A 20,129-nucleotide genomic window follows, 5' to 3' on the forward strand; every position below is an offset into this window, starting at 1 on the left:
TTGCAATAAGTTAGTTGTTCCAACAACTCACTTAGTTGTTGCATTTTGGTGTGACACAGAGACAATAACTGAAGCTCTCTCCAACAAGTAACACATCTGTTTGATATATAAGCAGCTTTTTGATATTTTCCAACAGCTATAATCGTTTGTACCTTAAGGATTACGTTATTGTTTATTTTCACAGGTATAATCTTATGACGTCAAACATTGCTGAGTCGGTGAACTCAATGTTCAATGTTGAAAGAGAATTTCCCATTACTGCTTTATTTGATGCCATAAACAGGAGATTTGCAGAAAAATTTCATGAGAGGCGTATGGAGTTCATCGACTCACCAAACATCTTTGTTCCTTCAGTTGAAATTTTTTTTTCAAAATTTGTCAACTTGGGGAACAAGTTATTAGCCCATCAAATTGCCAACTACAAGTTCAGCGTCATCGGTCACGGTGCAGTTGCGACAATCGATCTGCAAAGTAGATCTTGTACTTGTAGAGTTTTTGACACTGGACAAAATACCTTGTCCACATGCAATGGCGGCGCTTCGTGTCCAATATGGTGACGACTTTGGAAGGCGAATTTATGACTACTCATCTCCATATTATAAGGTGGAGAATTACATAATTGCATATTGTGAGGAAATTTGTCCTGTGCCTTCTGAAGAATCTTGGGAAGTTCCTTTGGAGATTTTAGAGAGAGAAATACCTCCTCCATATGTTGATCCAAGCAAACCCGGAAGAAGGCGGACAAAGAGGAGGCGTGGAATCGGGGAATCATTTCCAACGAGGAAAAACAAATGCTCCTTATGCAAAACAGCTGGCCACAAAAAAACAACATGTCCAAGCCTAAATGCTCCATAGTTGTAAATAGCATTATGCTTTAATAATAGTTATCTGTTGGAACTTTATGACATTTTAATGTTATTGTTTCTTAGCATGGTAATTTATGTTTAACTTGTTCAAATCACAAATGTGTGTATTTGTTAATAAATTATTGAATAGTTTCCAGCAAGTAATAAACCTGTTGCAACAACTAAGTTACATGTTGGGGTTTTTTCAACTAAGTTATGTGTTACAACTTGTGTTTTATCCAACAAGAGTAAGGATTTGTTCAACAACTTAATCACTTGCGCGTACGTATACTACAATTGTTGCAACAGATTCTACATGTCAACGATATGTTGCCGCAACGGATTCTACGCAAGATACTACGGTTGTTGCAACAGATTCTTCATGGTTGTTGCAACAGATACTACACTTGTGCAACAGATACTATAGCTTTGCGTACAGATACTACGGTTGTTGCAACAAATACTACTTGGTTCATCCATATTTAATGATCAACTACTCGATTCACCCATATTTAGTGATAAATAAAGGAAATCAACCATATTTAGTGATAAACAATGGAATACTTAATCAATTTGATGTATTTTGAGTCAGCAAAGAGGATCTCCTAAGTCAGTATGAAGTAAATCGAGTGATCATTTATTGATGATCAACTAATCGATTCACCCATATTTAGTGATAAATAAAGGAAATCAACCATATTTAGTGATAAACAATGGAATACTTAATCAATTTGATGTATTTTGAGTCAGCAAAGAGGATCTCCTAAGTTAGTATGAACTAAATCGAGTGATCATTAGAGTGAATTGATGTCAACTACTCGATTCACCCATATTTAGTGATAAACAAAGGAAATCAACCATATTTAGTGATAAACAATGGAATACTTAATCAATTTGATGTATTTTGAGTCAGCAAAGAGGATCTCCTAAGTCAGTATGAACTAAATCGAGTGATCATTAGAGTGAATTGATGTCAACTACTCGATTCACCCATATTTAGTGATAAACAAAGGAAATCAACCATATTTAGTGATAAACAATGGAATACTTAATCAATTTGATGTGTTTTGAGTCAACTACTCGATCCACCCAAAGAGGATCTCAATTTGATGTGTTTTGAGTAAGATCTCGGGTATGAACTAAATCGAGTGATCATTAGAGTGAATTGATGTCAACTACTCGATTCACCCATATTTAGTGATAAACAAAGGAAATCAACCATATTTAGTGATAAACAATGGAATACTTAATCAATTTGATGTGTTTTGAGTCAAATTCCTTAAAAGGATCTCCATAAGTCTAAGTAAATTGTTGCAACAAGATCCATATATTCCAAATTCCTTAATTGTTGCGGCAACTAAGTAAGTTGTTATATCCCGCATGCATGACTGACACGTGCTTCCTCAAAAAAAAAAAACAAAAAATCGAGTGATCATTAGAGCCCACATATGAATTGATGTCAACTACTCGATTCACCCATATTTAGTGATAAACAATGGAATAGCTTTCCAACCATAATAGTGGGATTGAATGTGACTTAATCAGATTTGATGTTTTTGAAAGGTCAAAGAGGATCATGTTATATAAGTTATATTTTAGCACTTCCCTCCTCATTTTCAGACCTGGAACAACCAGAAAATTCGGAGATATGAAACTAAACACAGTGATCGTTGTCTTATAGTTAAATATATAGATATATATATAATATGATATCATACTACAAGTTTATTTAAAGTTTTCGGTTAGAACGGAAAAAATAGCTATATAAATTTCCGTTGGTATTAGTGATGTAAAGGAAAGAAGAAGGTTAAGTGGCATGAGAATCTATTGTTAAGTTGTTGTAGGAAATTATATGATTTTGTTCTAGTTTTATGTAATTATGAAAATGAATTGCTAAGGTGCAAATTAAATCGCTAATGAATTTGGGGAATATGAATATTTAATCAATTTGATGTGAAATTTTTGTATATTTAGCAAATAATTTGTAAGAGGACTCTCCGAAGTTGGAATGATCTTATTGCAAAAGAAACTAAATCATTGATATTGGTGAAATCATTAGAGAAGTTGATATTGATGTCAGGACAATATATGTTAGAATTCAATTGATGCGATGTTATTGGTAACATTGATATTTGGAGCCGAGTTGCAGGGAGACGCCCAAATTTCGTAGACAAGTATTGGTTAAGATTGAATTCTTAAAGCTTTTTAAACGTTGTAGATTTTGAGGAAACGGGATTTGAATTTGGAGATCCATATGGAATGTATTAAGGCTTACCCTTTTTTTTTTTGGCATGTCTTAGTTGTAATAGGTTTGAATACGATTGATTCTACTCTTAGAAATCCGAGCCTATGTTTGACCCTTTTTCATTAAGATAATTGAATTAGGTATATTATGTTTAGTTGTGAGTTTGAACATATGTAACTTCCACCTTGGAATTGGAGTGAAACTTTCGTAGATGACATTATAAGGCCAAATTATTTGATTAACGAGGTGGGCCCATCTCCCGATAATTTGATCCATATGTTCCAATTTGATTCCTTAATTGTTGGAATGACGACGAATATTTTGATATAATATTAAGTTGTTGCAACGAGAAGATCCATATGCTCCAATGATTCCTTACTTGTTGCAACAACTAAGTAAATTGTTGCGACGAAGATCCATATGTTCAGATTAATATTGTTGATCATGTTTGCAACTTTGATGAATTCTCGATACTAAGATTATGTTGCAACGGAAGATCCATATGCTCCAACGATTCTTACTTGTTGCAAAATCTTCACATTTGTTGCAATATTTGCACTAGTTGTTTTATTTTTACCAACAATTTAGGTATTTGTTCCAACATATACGTCGATTCTTACTTGCGTAAAAGTTGTTTTATTTGTACCAACAACTTAAACAATATATAAAGTACCGAAACAACGAGCATAGAATATATATTTAACAAATTTACATAATGTGTTCATCCACCATAATTCAAATGCAATCAAAATATGAGAGAAATTGTTTAATGCAAACATAGTTTAAGAGAAATTGTTTGTCCCCACATTAGGGCTCCAACACCTTATCAATAATTCCACAAGCCCACCTCCATTGCATCCTCTCCACGGTATTGTCACTCAATAAGGTATCGGGCTTGGTCATATTCGTGCGGGTAAGCAAAGCTTCAACAAAAGCAAGTGACCGGGAAGCACGCACATGCCTTATTGGTCTCATTTCGGGGGATATCCTTCTTCCGATCATACTTCCATGGTTCATTCAGCAACTTTTCAGGTAAGTGTGAGAACATGCCACTCTGCTTTAGCAACTTGGGGAAAAGATCCAATAACGGCTGCATGTGGCAGAAGAAATCATCGTCTGCATTACATGGGATGTTGCAATCATAAACATTTATGATACCCTCCTCAATGATGATCTCAATAGTGACAAAATGGTTGTCATTAATATTCATGACAGACTATGATCCTTTTGGCACCAATCCACTCGCGACCACACACGGGTAGGGCACAACACCTGCACGGGAAAAGCGAGACCATCATCGTCCCACCTAAAGAGAGCAAGTCTTTGATCATAGGGCACGGCACCCACATTTGTAGACTCGTTGGACAACCCTAAGTGCTGTTGCGGCAGTGATGGTAGAAGTTGAGGTCCATGATTCTATCGGAGGAATCATAGTGCTCGGGGAAATTAATTTGCCTCATACGCATCGGCAATAAGATTTCATCTACATCTTTGCGGTAAAAATATCAAAACGATCGACCAATTGATGCAACAGGTAGTTAGAGTTGTTGGAACAACTAGTGAGCTTCTTTGCAACGGGTTATTCACTTGTTGGAACAACTACTTAACAAGTTGCAACAAGTTAGTATCTTGTTGTAACAACTAGTTAACTTGTTGCAACAAGTTCATCGAATTACATGACTTGTTCAAACGTATATCTTGAATCATATACATATATATAAGTGTTGAAACTTACCCAATCCTCCCACCATTCGTGCATGTTTGTCATAACCTTGAAGTCTTCTGCCCCAAATTCATGCATTGAGTATAGTGCTCTCCCACCCTTTTTGGATTTGATCAAGGTTTCAACCTTTTTTTTTTTTTTTGGGGTTTACACGCTTGAAGATATCAACTTTTTTCAGCACTTGTGGCACAACTTCAGCAGGAGGAGTAGCAATAGACTTCTGTGGAGTACTTGTTTTCCTTGCTCTACAATCAGCAAGTGCCTTGGAAATTGTTTTTGCCCTCTTGCGAATCCCAATAGGAGTGTAGGGTGAGCTGAGCTTTTTGGATGGTTGGACACCCCTCTTGGACATCAAACTCTTTATAGCTGAATTCGTATCTTTTTGTGCCTGAAGCAACTCTTCAACCTTATTTATCAAACCCTCCATTTTCGACTGCAAGTACGCATTCACAAGCACAAGAATACACCTTGGAGGAACCGGCACCAACCGAAGAATATCTACCCAACCTATAAGGGATATCTGTGGTCTGCCCACCACCACCACTTGGGGAGTATATCCACCAACTCCACCACCAACTCCATCACCACCACCATCATCATCTCTTCTTTTATCAGCAAGACCTTCCACTGCTTGTCTTGCAACATCAACAACAATATTCATATCAACAGCATCACCAGCACCATCACCAACAGCATTAACATCACCATCACCATCACCATCACCACCACCACCACCATCAACAACACCAGCCCTTATGATGGTTGTGGCTCCAGCCAATTCTTCTTTTATCTGATCAATCAATTCATCATGCACAGATTCCCTATGCCCTAAACTAACAAGACATGGCATCTGCACCTCTCGTTTTGTCGGGATAAGCCTTGGGTGCACAACCTACAACAAACAAACAGATATATTCAACCAATAAGTGTGTAATCTGTTGGAACAACCCCAACATATGTTTCAACAACCTCCTAGGTTGTTGCAGCATATTCTTTAGCTGTTGGAAAAACCAAAACAGCTGCTGTGCGACTTCCTGCAACTATTGTGATATTTTCCAACAGATTGTGAACTGTTGCAACAAGCGAGTAAGTTGTTCCAACATCTTAGGAGTTGTTGCAACATATTCACTATACGTTGGAAAATATCGAAACGATTCTTGCTGCAACTTCCTCAAAGAATCGTTTTGATTTTTCCAACATATTTTAAGGTTGTTGCGACGAGATAAATGTATCGTTGCAACAAGTAGTTACTTGTTATAAAACTATTCGGGGATATTTTCCAATGATTCGACTTTACGCTTCCTTGGGGGGGGGGGGGGGTTAAAAGGATCAAGATTCATTTTTTTGTTCTTGTTTTTGGTAGTCAACCATCCGAGGATCCTTGGAAAACAAACTTCTTCCGAATAGTCCACGACTTGACTTCGTAGGTGAGGAATGGCTTCAAATGCCCAAGCCTAGAAAAAATTATGCCACCAAAAATCGAATAATCAATGAAGGAAAAGAATTAAAAAGATAAAACATTGAAGAAAGAAAGTTTACCATGAAGGCCCAAGGAAGCCATAGATGTTGGAAGTCTTCACATTAGGGTTCAAAGCTTTGCAAAAATATTCAACAGTCAACTTAAAACTTTTATGACCCCATGGATAGTTATTGAATGCCTCATGATCCTCCGAGAGTTTAATCAAACCAAGTTCTATATTATTCTTTACATCCCTTGCCCAAAGAATAGAATTCACAAACCAAACTAAGCACAATGACTCCTTGTGCTTTCTTGAGATAGTTTCTGACTTCAAGTACGCTAGCAAATCCATTTGCTTTGTAGCTCTTTCCACAAACATCCACTAAATCCAAATCATCATCAACCTTGGCTTTGCCTTTCTTGCCTTTCTTGGCTGCCTTGGATGACTTGGGTGTCTTGGCTCCCTTGGATGACTTGGGTGTCTTGGCTCCCTTCTTTAATGTAACTGTAGGAAGAGGCTGAGAAGGAGCATGACACCTCAGTCCGGTGATTATGGCAAACTCCTTGATGCCAAAACAAACTGGCATGCCGCAGTAGTTTATCCATATCTCATCAGTTTTGCTGCAAATAATTCTTCGTTTGAGAAGACCATACACAATGGTCATTTGAAACCTTGCATTGTTGTCCTCAGGCAAATCTAGATACATGCCAAAACATGTGGCCCTGAAGAAATCCTCCAAGTCCTCCTCCTGAAGTATCTTCCTAAAGTAATCAAAGGGCTTGCCCATGTCGATTTTACAACAAGATCACCATTCAAATCACCTAATTTATCCATCGGCATTTGCACACGGAACTTCTCAATACTGAAAGTTTTGACAACTTCATCAGTGGAAGGTCTGTCAATATCAGTCCTAATCGAAGAATCAACAACCCCGATCGTCGACCTTTCAAAAGATGCGGTTTTATCCTCTTCATTGTCATCATTATTTACATCATGTTCTTCTTCTTCTTCTTCTTCTTCTTCTTCTTCTTCTTTTCTTCTTCTTTTCTTCTTCTTCTTTTCTTCTTCTTCTTCTTTCTTTCTTCTTCTTCTTCTTCTTCTTCTTCTTCTTCTTTGGCTTCTTCTTCTTCTTCTTCTTCTTCTTCTTCTTCTTCTTCTTCTTCTTCTTCTTCTTCTTCTTCTTCTTCTTCTTTTTCTTCTTGTTCTTCTACTTGATCTTCTTTACTTTCTTGGCCAGAAACTCCTACTTGAGAGGTTTCCTGTTCAGCAGTTTGTTCAGAAAGAATATTTGCCTGTTCAGCAAGATCATCTAATGATGCCCCCTTATATCTTTTACTAACTGTAGATGATTTCTCCCCTTTTCTTTTTCGTGAAGACATTTTATACGCACACAGGATATAAGCAAAAACACTTTCAATTGATTTGTGCACCATTTAAAGTAAACAAATAATGAATTTTTACAACAGCTGAAGCATATGTTGCAACAAGTGTGTAATATATTGGAACAACTCCATCATACGTTCCAACAACTTAATAAGTTGTTGCAACAGATTATACATCTGTTGGAAAATATCAATACAGTTGTTGCAGCTTCCTCAGCAACTGTATTGATTATTTCCAACAGACGGATAATCTGTTGCAACAACTGGCAAAAGTTGTTGGAACATATGATTGAGTTGTTCCAACAGACTAATCTGTTGGAAACCATCGAAACGATTCTTTAAGCTTCCTCAAGAATTTGTTTTAACAATTTTCAATGATTTTAAATGCATGTTGCAATAACATATTCACTTTGCAACAACCTCGGCAATCTGTTTGGGTTTTTACCAATAGATTAGAAATCATTGTTTACTTGATTACTAAATTTGTTGGGTAAAAAAAAAAAAAAAAAAAGGGCAAGGCCCTTTTTCCTAAGCCTTACAAGGACAACAATAGGACAACAACATCTATTTCACTGTCAGGGTGCAATCTCAGTGCATTACAAACACACAAATGTAAAAAATTGAACAAAATACACAACAGTGCATAGACACACCCTGCCCATGTTCTTCCTCTTCTTCTTTAACCAAAATTAATCATTTTCGTACTTTTATTTCAAAACCCTAACTTTTGAACCAGAAAAAACATTTGTTTCAATACAAACACACAACCATCACAAGTTAAACAAAATAAACCAACCTCTGTTGTCAAACAAGTGTTAACGATTCTTGCCGCAACAACTTACTAAATTTGTTGGACAAAATCAAAAAAAAAAAAATTCAACCCCTTTTTTCAAAACCCCAAGGAGAACAAGAACACAAACAGTACCAAAAACCATAATTTCACAACCACATACACTATTTAACAACACAGAAACACCAACAAGTGGAACAAATAGAGCAAATACGGGTTTTGTAAGCCCAACAAGCCCTTTTTTCGAACTCCTAAGGAGAAAGAGAACACAAACAACACCAAAAACCAGAATTTCACAACCACATACACTATTTACAAACACACAAACCCCAACAACTCGAACAAATACAGCAAATAAAGGTTTCTCAAGGACTGAACAACAAAATAAACAACATTGCAGACAAACCCATGTTATTCTTCTTCTTCTCTGACCAAAATCATCATTTTCTCATTTTGATTTCAAAACCCTAACTTTAAAAGAAGAAAATATTGAGCGATTTTACTTGAGAGAAATGGAGAGCACGAGTTCGTTGTTGAGTCGGCTTTTGAAGAGGTTGATGACGGTTTGAAGAAGCACATTTAGCGGTTGAGATCAGTTCGTGGGTTTGAACTTGAAAGTTTGAAGGAGCAGTTGAGATGATCGTGTGTTTTGAATGAAGTTCGTGTGTTTTGATATGGACCGATGTTGAGTTTGAAATAAATGGGGGTTGGATTAAATGGTTTGGGGTCTTTTTTTGTTTTTTGTATTTTATAAAAGATTAACAAGTTTGGCAAAATACATTTTCAACCCCAATTTTCTTAATCCCAAATTTAATTGGGTTAACTTTTTATCCCAAAATATATTGACGGCATGTTCTTTGACATATAACTGATTTTTGATATTTGTTTTTTTAACATAAAAATATGTATTTTTAAATACAAAAATATATCATTAACGTAGTTTTATATTTTTTCCAAACTTAATAAAGCATAGGTATTTCTACTAGTGTTAGAATTTTATGAAAGGTAACTATCTTCATAGATAAATTTATACATATTTTGGAGTTAACTTTTTCATCCCAAAATATATTGATTATTTTGCATTAGTTTCAATTATATATATATCTTCCAGAACGGCATGTTCTATATACATATTATTTTTCAGAAACAAATCCTTCACATAAATAAAGTACTGATATTTACTGATATTTTTTGGACCACCGTGTATTTGTTTTTTTATTTTTTTGTTTTGTCCGTTACATTGTTACTTCAGTTCTTAACTTCTTATATCGATTTTTTTCTTATACTTTTTCCTGAAAAGGTAAAACAATATAAATACCAAAACTTTAAAATATGGTGAATTGAAAACGAAAGTTGAGTTTTCTTAGCCTATCTAAATTTTAAAAACACTTAATGAAAGAACAAATACATCGGTACAGGATAATACAATCAAACATAACTACATTATTTACGTAAAAATTACAGATTATTTTATTTGATTTTAGGTGAATTTATATGACTGGAGATAAAATTAAAGAATGGAAACATTGGTATGACTATAAAATCATGTCATTAAGGTGGGAAAAAAATTAGAGTTAATTATTTTTAAGTATAAACTACTATATTTAAAAAATAGTGTATGACAACCCATTTGGAGCAGGAAAGGGATTTTTCCGGATTCCTGCAATGATGGACATACGCCATAAATTCGGTTAAGACGTGAATATTGTCAAAAAAATTCGGAAATTTTTAATCATCATTTTTCTGCTTTAAGGGTGTCTGTTCTCAGTGCAGTTGAAAAGTAGACAATTTTTCCTTACATTTTTTTTTTTTCAATTTAAAGGCGGATTCAGAATTTGAAGTTTATGGGTTCTATACACTTATCTCAAATTAATACTACATAAAATACTATATATTTAATAAACTTCTTAATATATAAACAAGTTACGAACATAAAAGCTAGTAGTACTAAATTCCTGTAAAGGGTATACACGCCTCTATGTCCACCCTATTGAAGTTTTTTAAGGAAAGCAGGATCATTTGGTGAAGAGTTAAACAAGCATTGACGGTAGGCGAGCTCAATATGTACTCTCACGTACCCCCTGCTAGATACTTGAGGTGTGTTTATTATGGCGGAATTTATTCTTTATTATAATATACTTTTTTTTTCAAAAATACTTTTTCAGTACTCTGATGATGAATGAAAAATATTTATTTTACTAAAAATAGTAAATTAGAAAATCGAAAGAGTTCTAATGACTCTTTAAATATTAGAATTAATAATAAGTAATATCTTAATAAGTTAAAACAAGCAGTATAAAATTAAACATTAAGAAAGTTGTTAGAAAAATGACACCCGTTCAGCGAATTCAGTTGCATTTTAGAAAAAAAAAAGTTCCATGGATAATGATTTCTATCATACCAAAACCAATCTATGCTTAAGTTTATGTCTCCGGCAGTTCATGTTTTAGATGGTTTTTGAGAAATACATCACCAATTATAAGTCAGGAAAACTACTGTTGTATTCTTTTGGAAAATGCTCCCTTTATTGTGTCAAATTAACCCGTAAAAATATAATCTGCTTTACCCATCTAAATTGCGGGTCGGATAAAGAATATATTCATTTTGTGGGGCAATTTGCACGATTGTCCTTCATTGGGGCTAGTCTTTAATTTTTGCGCCTTCAATTGCTGGTCTTTAATTTTTGCCTTTCGCCTAAAATATTCCGAGGTGAACCCCGATTTAGTCATAAAAATAAAATAAAAAATTCGCAAGGCAAGACTTTGCCTTATAAGGCATAACTAAAAGTCTTCCGGAGACGGCAAACTTTTGCAAATCCTTGCCTTGTTATTTTTCTTTTTTTACTCGAACCCAGAATCTTGGGATGTTTTCGGCCACCTTTTTAAGCAAAGGGTAAAAATTAAAGACCTCCCCACAATCCGCGCAAAAAAAAAAAACCATTTTGTGATATTTCAGTCATAAACCAAAATAAGCACATCTAAGAGCTTGGGCCAACTTATAATTCAAATCGACCAGCGAGACAGTTTAACAAGACATAGAAAAATTAGTTTTTTGGGTTAGGGATGTTTAATATATATATATATATATATATATATATATATATATATATATATATAGAGAGAGAGAGAGAGAGAGAGAGAGAGAGAGAGAGAGAGAGAGAGAATAAAAAAAAAGTGAAATTAAGCAAATTATAAAACATTAAGCAATCAAATAAATGGAAACGATTTGAGTTTGGCAGGTACTTCAGTCCAAACTCATATCTAACGTAACAAAAAATAAATGTGCAATAACTCACTTTTTTTTTTAGTCAACTTGTTTTAAACTCGCTCAAATATAACCAAATGACGTGTTGTGGGTGTAAATCAAATTGTATGCACGCTATAATATACCTAGCATATCTAAAGATATACTCCCTCCGTCCCAAAAAGATTGTCCTAGTTTGACTTGGCACGGATTTTAAAAAATAAAGAAAGATTTTTGAAATGTGTGGTCCAAAACAAATCTTAGATATTTGTGTGGCTGTAAATCATATCATAAAGTTAAATTATTTCTAAATATAAAAAGGTGTCAATCTTTTTGGGACAAACTAATAAGAAAAGTAGGATAATCTTTTTGGGACAGAGGGAGTATAATTTATTAATACTATAGCTACTCTTAGCTTAGTGGACAAAAAAGTATGAAGTTAGTTACAAAAGTCTGAAGTTAGTTACAAAGTCTAAAAAGGGGCAAAGGTGCAAATATACTCCTCAATTTTGCGCTTTAAATCAGATATACCCCATGTTAACAAAGTGATATATATATATATATATACACACACACACACACACACCCATGCCATTATAAAATTGTGCAAATATACCCCTACCCTTACACAAGTAGTGCAAATATACATTTTTCGCTAACGGAATTTTTTAATAATCATTTAGCTTATTTTTTAATTATAAAAGATGCCATGTGGCTTTTTAAAAAAAGTCTACTAATTTTTGTTTAGTAGAAATATTTTTCTAACTCCACATGGTAATTTTTTTTGGTGGATCGGGTCTGATTCGTTTAAAAAAATATCTCTATGGCTTTAAAGAAAAATAAGTCTACTCATTTTTTTTAAAAGAACCAGACCCTACCCACCACAGAAAAAAATTATCATGTAGCTTTAAAAGAATATATCTACTAAAAAAAATGGGTAGACTTTTTTATAGAGCCACGTGGTATTCTTTTTAATTAAAAAATAAACTAAATGATTTTTTTTAAAAATCCGTCAGCAAAAAGGGTATATTTTGCACCATTTTATAACGGCAGGAGATGGGATGGTTAATGGGCAGGGGTTGGGGGCATTGGATGGGTAGGAAAGAGACAACGAACTTGGAGTGCGCCACCCATGAAACTTGTTTTTTCTACTTTCATTAGAAAAGTTATTTTCCTCAGTTTTAAGAAACTTATTTTTCTAGAAAAAAAAAAAATTTCAAAACATAATTTTCACCAACTAACCATAAAAATAAAAAAAATAAAAACATTTTATGAAAAATGGTTTCCTTCGTACCACACCCTAAAAGGAAAACAAGACAAGAAGGCGCACAAAAGCATTTGCATGTTCATAATTGGGAATTAGTCATGTATTTCCCCACATACCTAACCTTCATTGTAGTGTTAGGTTATAAACATGAGTTAGTCGAATAAAAAAGTTTTCTAAATCTGTAGCTTATATTGGAAAGTGTCTGCTTCCGTCACTACCTTAAAGGAGCTCAATGATTGATCTACGTTACATTTACCATGAAAGAAAATGTTACATATATATAATTATATCTCAGCTACCTTTGATTGACCAGCACTCTGGCCCATATAACAATGTTGGTCTAACCATCGCTTTGTAGAACTTTCCTTTAAGCCTTAGCAACACATTCTTATCGCACAAGACCCCGAAAAATAACCTCAATTTCAACCACCCCGCTTCAATGTGATGTATGACATCATCGTCAATCTCACCGTCTCCCTGTATTACGGACCCAAGATACTTGTAGATTCCTCTCTTGGGCTAACAGTTAAAGTGTTTATATATATTTGATATAGTGGAAGCGATGGTGAAAATATGGTTTTTGGGGATACAAGTTGTTGCTTTGACCCATCAGCTTTATCATTTTTTTTAAATCTCTTCTCTAGCTGTGTGTGAATAATTATTTTGATTTACCAGAAGCAGAAGAAGAACTAGTAGCAGGGCATCATATTTGATTTATTTTACATGGCCTCATATATCTGAATCTATTAATTTTTTCATTTTCGTAATACGAGTTAGTACTTTAGTTGGGAGATTGGAACCTTTTTATTCTCTACATATTTGTTCACGAGCTATTTGACATAATAGAGGGGGTAAAGTCTTAAGAAGGCTAGTGATATATATGCTTTCCACTTTGTCTTGGGTAACTGTATTGGAGCCTGACTAAATTTAAATTTGAGCAGGGACGTCCCACATTTAAGGGGGGAAAGGAGGGGAGGGGGGGGGGAGGGGTTGTCAAGCACTCCCTAATAAAGGAGACTTCATACCCTAGCTCGAACCCTCTGATTAAGAATTAATGAGTACTTACTACTCCAACACAACTGTTGTTGGTGGTAAGTGACATGTTACACCAAGCGAAGCTAACTATATTGATAATGCATATATTTTGAATCTTAAAATAGACCCTAATATAATAACTTTGGTACCACAATTACACATACCAAAAAGAAAGGCTATCACATGCATACCAGAATCTTGAACATGATAATCTTACAGAGAAAACGTTATAGAGGTCATACTTGGAGAGGGAGACATTATTATAGAAGCGGAAGCGTTAGTCGAAATTAGTTTCTACCTCCTTGCTTTAGCCTTATGCTACCACAGCCGTCAAGGATGGAATTGTGTAGAGAATATGTGGTAACCCTAATGGGTGGAGGGAGGACCAATTTATTGAAGTTGTGACTTAGTTCGATACGTCCATCAAGTGACTGATCTAACGGACAATATTTATTCTTCATTAAATATTAGTTATGGGCTTTATATAATTGGGCCACACATAAGAATAATAAAAATTCTTACATTCTCCCACTTGGTCCAATGATCACATAAGACTAATATTTAATAATATAAACATTAGTTTCCCTTAATTAATTTCTTCTATAACATCCATCATGCTTACCATAATATGACAAACCACTAATACAAGTTATAGCGGTTATACATAATTTTGTGCTACATACTCCTTTCCATATACTACAATACTCCGTTCCATATACTACAACATTAGCAACTTATCATACCAGTTTCATAAGCTATAAAACATTTAACATTATGGTCTACAATCGTGTCTCATTGGGACTTATCCTGCAATATCTCAGAACAATAATGTGTACACCATTATGAGAAACTTGAAATTCATTAATGTATTTCAGAAACACATAATCGAGTCAGAGCATCAAAACATCATAAACACATCAATCATAAGTACAACCAAGACTCATTATATGTACATATTCTTTAAATGTCTTTGGTCGCACACTTTCATTAATAGATCTACAATCATGAGATCATTTTAGTTGACTCTCTTTGTTTCTGAATCTTCTCTTCATTGACAAAGTACTTTTATTTCATAAGTTTGGTACCTTTAGAGTATTTGTCATTCTTAGAAAAGAACACTATTGCAGAATAATCATCATAAGTTTCAGCGGCCTGGTAATGGCGTCGACAACCCCAACTCCTGAAATAAAGTTCTGCAATCATAAGCGTTAATAGTGACTTCAAAACATATGTCACAAATTTCACTTTCATAATTGATAAAATAATGACGATTTACATATCATTGTTCCACATCATTGTTCCTTCACGTAAACGTTAACTGTCAAATTAATTGATAAAATCTGAATCTGAGTATCCGATCGAGTTTCATTATATAGGATATCACATACATAAACATTTATCACTTGTTCTTTTATGTACCACAATACTTTCTGCATCTTTTTAGTGATAAATTAAAGGTAAACACTTATGCAATCTCTCTAGAATTCTCAAAAACACTATTTATGAGATAATCCATTAATTAATATGACTTATTATGAAATATTTCATTCATGTCAAAAGGATGTCTCACTTGTATCTTTCATTATAAGAATTCTTGGAGAGAAAACTTTCATTCAAAATCACCAAATCATTATCAACAACTATTATATTATCAACATGTGGAAGTAAAATGTAAATCTCCTCCCACTGATCCGTCGGTATATTTACTGATCAACGGTGATTTCTTTAATTCAAAGGATACTACAGTATCATCTAACTTAATATACTATAGTCGTGAGGTTTCTTTACGTTCATATATATTAACTTTTTTAATTTACACACCATTTAATGCTTTCCTTTCATTTGAAACCCTTTGGTTAGTCCATGTATGTAACTCCTCGCTCACTAAGTTACGTTCATGACTCGAGACTTAGAAACCAAGACGGAAAGTGGTTGGATTAAAATTTCCCTTGGAACGATAAAAGTATGTATTACGTCAAAATGTACAGGCCATACTTCTTGGACGTACCTCACATGGGACAAAACAGAACCACTGGAATTTGGCATTCCATGTACGGCCTGAATGTACAGGACGTACTTCTTGGTCGTACAATTTATACGGGACGTAGTTTTCATCACGTACCTCACAGACTAAAAATCATGGTTTCTAGAATTTGACACATGAGGTACGCCTAGATTCTACGGGCGTACATTGTGCCGGTACTTTCCCCGCTTCAGCAAATAGTATAAATTCGGGACTTCAGTTTTTAATCCCATTTTTCGTATTCTCAAGCCCTACCACGAAGTTCTTCTCCTCCTACCATCTAGATACACTAAAGTAAGCCTATTCTAAGACTTTTAAGTGAATTCTAACATGTATCCATGATTTCTAAACAAGAATCCGTTGTTCCTAACCTAGGGTTTTCAAGAAAACCCATCTAAGGGATTCAAGATTAAGGCTTTTGGATTCTTCTCCAAGTTCAGACCATTAGTTACAAGTTTTGGAGCATTAACAGGTATGTAGGGTTTCTATCTACGTGTGGGAACATCATTGTTCTTCCCCACGCCACGTTCTTCCATGATTATACGAAGTTTTACCCAAAACTAGGGTTCTAGACATGTTCATGATAACCCTAAGTACATGTACCATGATATACCATGTTTGCTTTAATAGTTCATTATTGTATTCTTAATATTCCCTTTTGGTTATTGAGAATCTATCCGTAATCCATGAAAACCCATACTTTGCATTCCATGGGTTCTTAAATGCAAGATATGAACTTTTATGTTTATTTTCATGAACTTCTACATGCTTCCATGTTTTCATACAAGTTATACTATATATCTATCTTCATGTTATAATACAATCACGAATCATGTTTACAATCATGTTTATATAATTCATGGGCTACTAAGCCAATTATATCCATGTTCATGTTTTGGGAGTTGCATAGTTATCGAGAAGGTTTAATTCCTGAAACTACGTATGCCAACGTAGGATAAGGATCGCTCCGCCCAGTTAGGATGATTCCTTCATGTTTACCCATTGCGGGTTATTGGATCCATTCATGTCATGTTCATGTCTTGTACTCCGGCAAGGTATAGGATGTCTTAGCTAAAAGGGAAGAGATCAGATACCACGTGCTTACGTGGTTGTTACATGTCGGTTATACTAATGCTCTCCCACAGATATCTTTACAAACTTAAAATATCTTATTCATGTTATACATATTCATGTCAGATGATATTGATATTCATGTTTAGCTTATAGATACAGTTTCAGTTTCAATTTTGTTATTTCATATGCCATGCGTATTTCATTCAGTTGCTTTACATACCAATACAATTCAATGTAGTGACATCCCCTTTCATTTTCCTAGGGGCCTGCAGTTCACGATACGGATTTACAGGACAACGGATTGGCTCATTAGGACTTTGCACGTACCAGCTATTGGTGCGCCCCATCTCATTCGAGGTTTTATCTTTATTTACTTATTGTCAGTTATGCAGCAAAGTATGCCGGAGGCCTTGTCCTAGTAAACAGTTTACGATCGGACTCATGTTGAAGGTTTCATAGACTAGACTAGTTCGGTTATGTTATGTCAGATATTCAGAGTCGTATAGCTAGTATTGGCTCAGCATTTATCATTTAATTTCAGACTTATGATTACTTAACCTATGCTTCATTCTCACCATGCATGTTATATTATATTCCGCATCAGTACATGCCCCATGTTGATTTATCAAGCCATGTGGTTCGGTCGGTCACATGCAGTAAGGCACCGAGTGCCGTGTTACGCCCAGGCCATGGTTCGGGGGCGTGACAAAGCTTGGTATCGAGCCTAGGTTCAAGTGTCTTAGGGAGTCTATGAAACCGTGTCCAGTGGGGTCACTTTTATGTGTGTGTAGCACCCACACATATAAACAGTTGACCACCAAGACATCTAGGATTGTCTCACTTCTTTCATACTCTAGATCGTGCAGTTAGAACTATGCTTTCAGGAATCCTTCTAACTCGTGCGTATTACGTATTTCAGAAAATGCCTACGAAAAGAAAGTACACCAGAAGGACATCAACTACTAGCCAAAGGGCTACTGTTGAGGACTCTCAGACTCAGGAAGTTCACACCGAGGCTCAGGGGCTTGCACCGGATGCAGTGCCCCCGACTGAAACCCCAGCTACAGAAAGGCCTGCGGAGGTCCGTCCTACAGTTACTCCGCAGCCCAGTGCTACTGACATGGATGTTAGGGGAGCTATCCAGCTGCTCACCCAAATTGTTGCTAACCAGGCTCAACGTCAGGAAACGGCTCCTAGCACAGGTGCTAGTGGAGGGCCGAACAGTTCTAGGACCAAGGAATTCCTGAATATGAAGCCTCCAGTGTTCACAGGGTCTCTTAAGGTGGAGGATCCGCAAAACTTCATCGATGGGCTTCAGAAAGTCTTTCATGTTATGCATGCTACTGAGACAGAGGCAGCAAAGTTGGGAGCTTATTAGTTGCAGGATGTTGCTCATATTTGGTATGAGACGTGGGAATAGTCTCGGGGGGAAGATGCATCCCTAGCAACTTGGGATGAGTTTGTAGATGCTTTCATTGACCACTTCCAGCCGATTGAGGTCAGAGAGGCGAAGGCCTATGAATTTGAGAGACTCAGGTAGAATGGTATGAGTGTGAATGAGTACTATCTCAAGTTTGTTTCCTTGGCTAAGTATGCTCAGTATATGGTCCCTGATATGAGAGCCTTAGTTAGGTAATTTATGTTGGGCCTTATACCCGACTTAAATTGTGATGTGAATATTGCTGCTCATAATGGGAAGATGACTATCACTAAGATGGTCGTTTTTGTTTGGGGTATTGAGGACAAAATGAAAGAGGATGAAGCTCTTCAGAAAGAGAAAGACAGAGAGTCTAATGAAATAACAAAGTCTGCAGGTAACTTCAGTCATGGGGGAGGTGGAGGCAGGAAATTCTTCAAGAACAGGTCATTAGGACCTGCTCCATCTGCAGCCAGTGCCCCAGCCCCAAAGTTCAGGAATGATCAGAAGAGATAGAATTTCAGGCCAGCATACTCCTATTCTCAGGCTAGGGTGGGTCAGCAGACTTATGATAATCCGTTTTGCTGCAAGTGTGGTAAGAGGAACCCAGGGGAGTGTCGTACCGGTATGGATATATGTTATGGGTGTGGCCAGCGGGGCCATTTTCAGAGGGACTGTCCATTAGCGAGACAGGGTACCGGTGGTAAAGTGGCTCGGTCCACTAATTCAATAGCTCCTCGAAATTCTCAACCCCAGTCGGGGCATGGTGCGGCTAAGTCTGGAAATGCAGGCGGAGGTCGAAACCGCTTGTATGCTTTAGCAGGTCATCAGGATATAGAGGCACGTGCAGATGTTGTCACAGGTACACTAACAGTTTTCACTTTCGACGTTTATGCCCTTATTGACCCAGGATCCACCCTATCTTATGTAACCCCATTTATTGCTAAGAAATTTGGGATAGAACCAGAAAAGTTACATGAACCCTTTGAAGTGTCCACTCCAGTTAGGGAGTCAGTTATAGCTAGACGTATTTATAAGGGTTGCCCAGTTTTAGTCTATCACCGCAGAACCATAGCCGACTTAGCAGAATTGGAAATGGTAGACTTTGATGTAATCATGGGTATGGATTGGTTAGCTTCATGTTATGCCACAGTGGGTTGTAGAACCAAAATAATAAGATTTGAATTTCCTAATGAACCAGTCATAGAATGGAAGGGTAATTCAGTAGTACCCAGGGGTAGATTTATTTTCTATCTTAAAGCCAAAAAGATGATATCCAAGGGGTATATCTATCACTTAGTCCGAGTCAGGGATACAGATACCAAGACCCAACTCTGCACTCCGTACAAGTTGTTAATGAGTTACCACAAGTCTTTCCAGAAGATCTTCCCGGAGTTCCTCCAGACAGGAAGATAGACTTTGAAATTGATCTACTTCTCGGCACTGAGCCGATATCCATTCCGCCATACAGAATGGATCCAGCTGAGTTTAAAGAGTTAAAAGCCAGTTGAAAGATATTCTTGACAAGGGATTAATTAGGACAAGTGTTTCACCTTGGGGCGCGCCAGTTTTGTTTGTCCAAAAAAAAGATGGTCCCTTACGTATGTGCATTGACTCTCGCCAGT

At 35.9% G+C, this 20,129-nt stretch overlaps 1 protein-coding gene across 1 annotated transcript; it reads right to left on the minus strand.

The window, feature by feature from the left end:
• Window positions 1–4,836: 4,836 nt before the first annotated feature.
• On the minus strand, window positions 4,837–6,206 carry LOC132037749 (uncharacterized). The gene is made up of 2 exons (XM_059428354.1): window positions 6,106–6,206; window positions 4,837–5,705 (listed from the first exon to the last, which is right to left on the minus strand). The coding sequence occupies exons 1-2, from the start codon at window positions 6,151–6,153 to the stop codon at window positions 4,935–4,937; spliced, it is 819 nt and encodes a 272-aa protein (XP_059284337.1). The 5' UTR covers window positions 6,154–6,206; the 3' UTR covers window positions 4,837–4,934.
• Window positions 6,207–20,129: the final 13,923 nt, after the last annotated feature.

The sequence above is a fragment of the Lycium ferocissimum genome, chromosome 11 (genome assembly GCF_029784015.1).
Source record: "Lycium ferocissimum isolate CSIRO_LF1 chromosome 11, AGI_CSIRO_Lferr_CH_V1, whole genome shotgun sequence".
Classification (NCBI taxonomy): Eukaryota; Viridiplantae; Streptophyta; class Magnoliopsida; order Solanales; family Solanaceae; genus Lycium; species Lycium ferocissimum.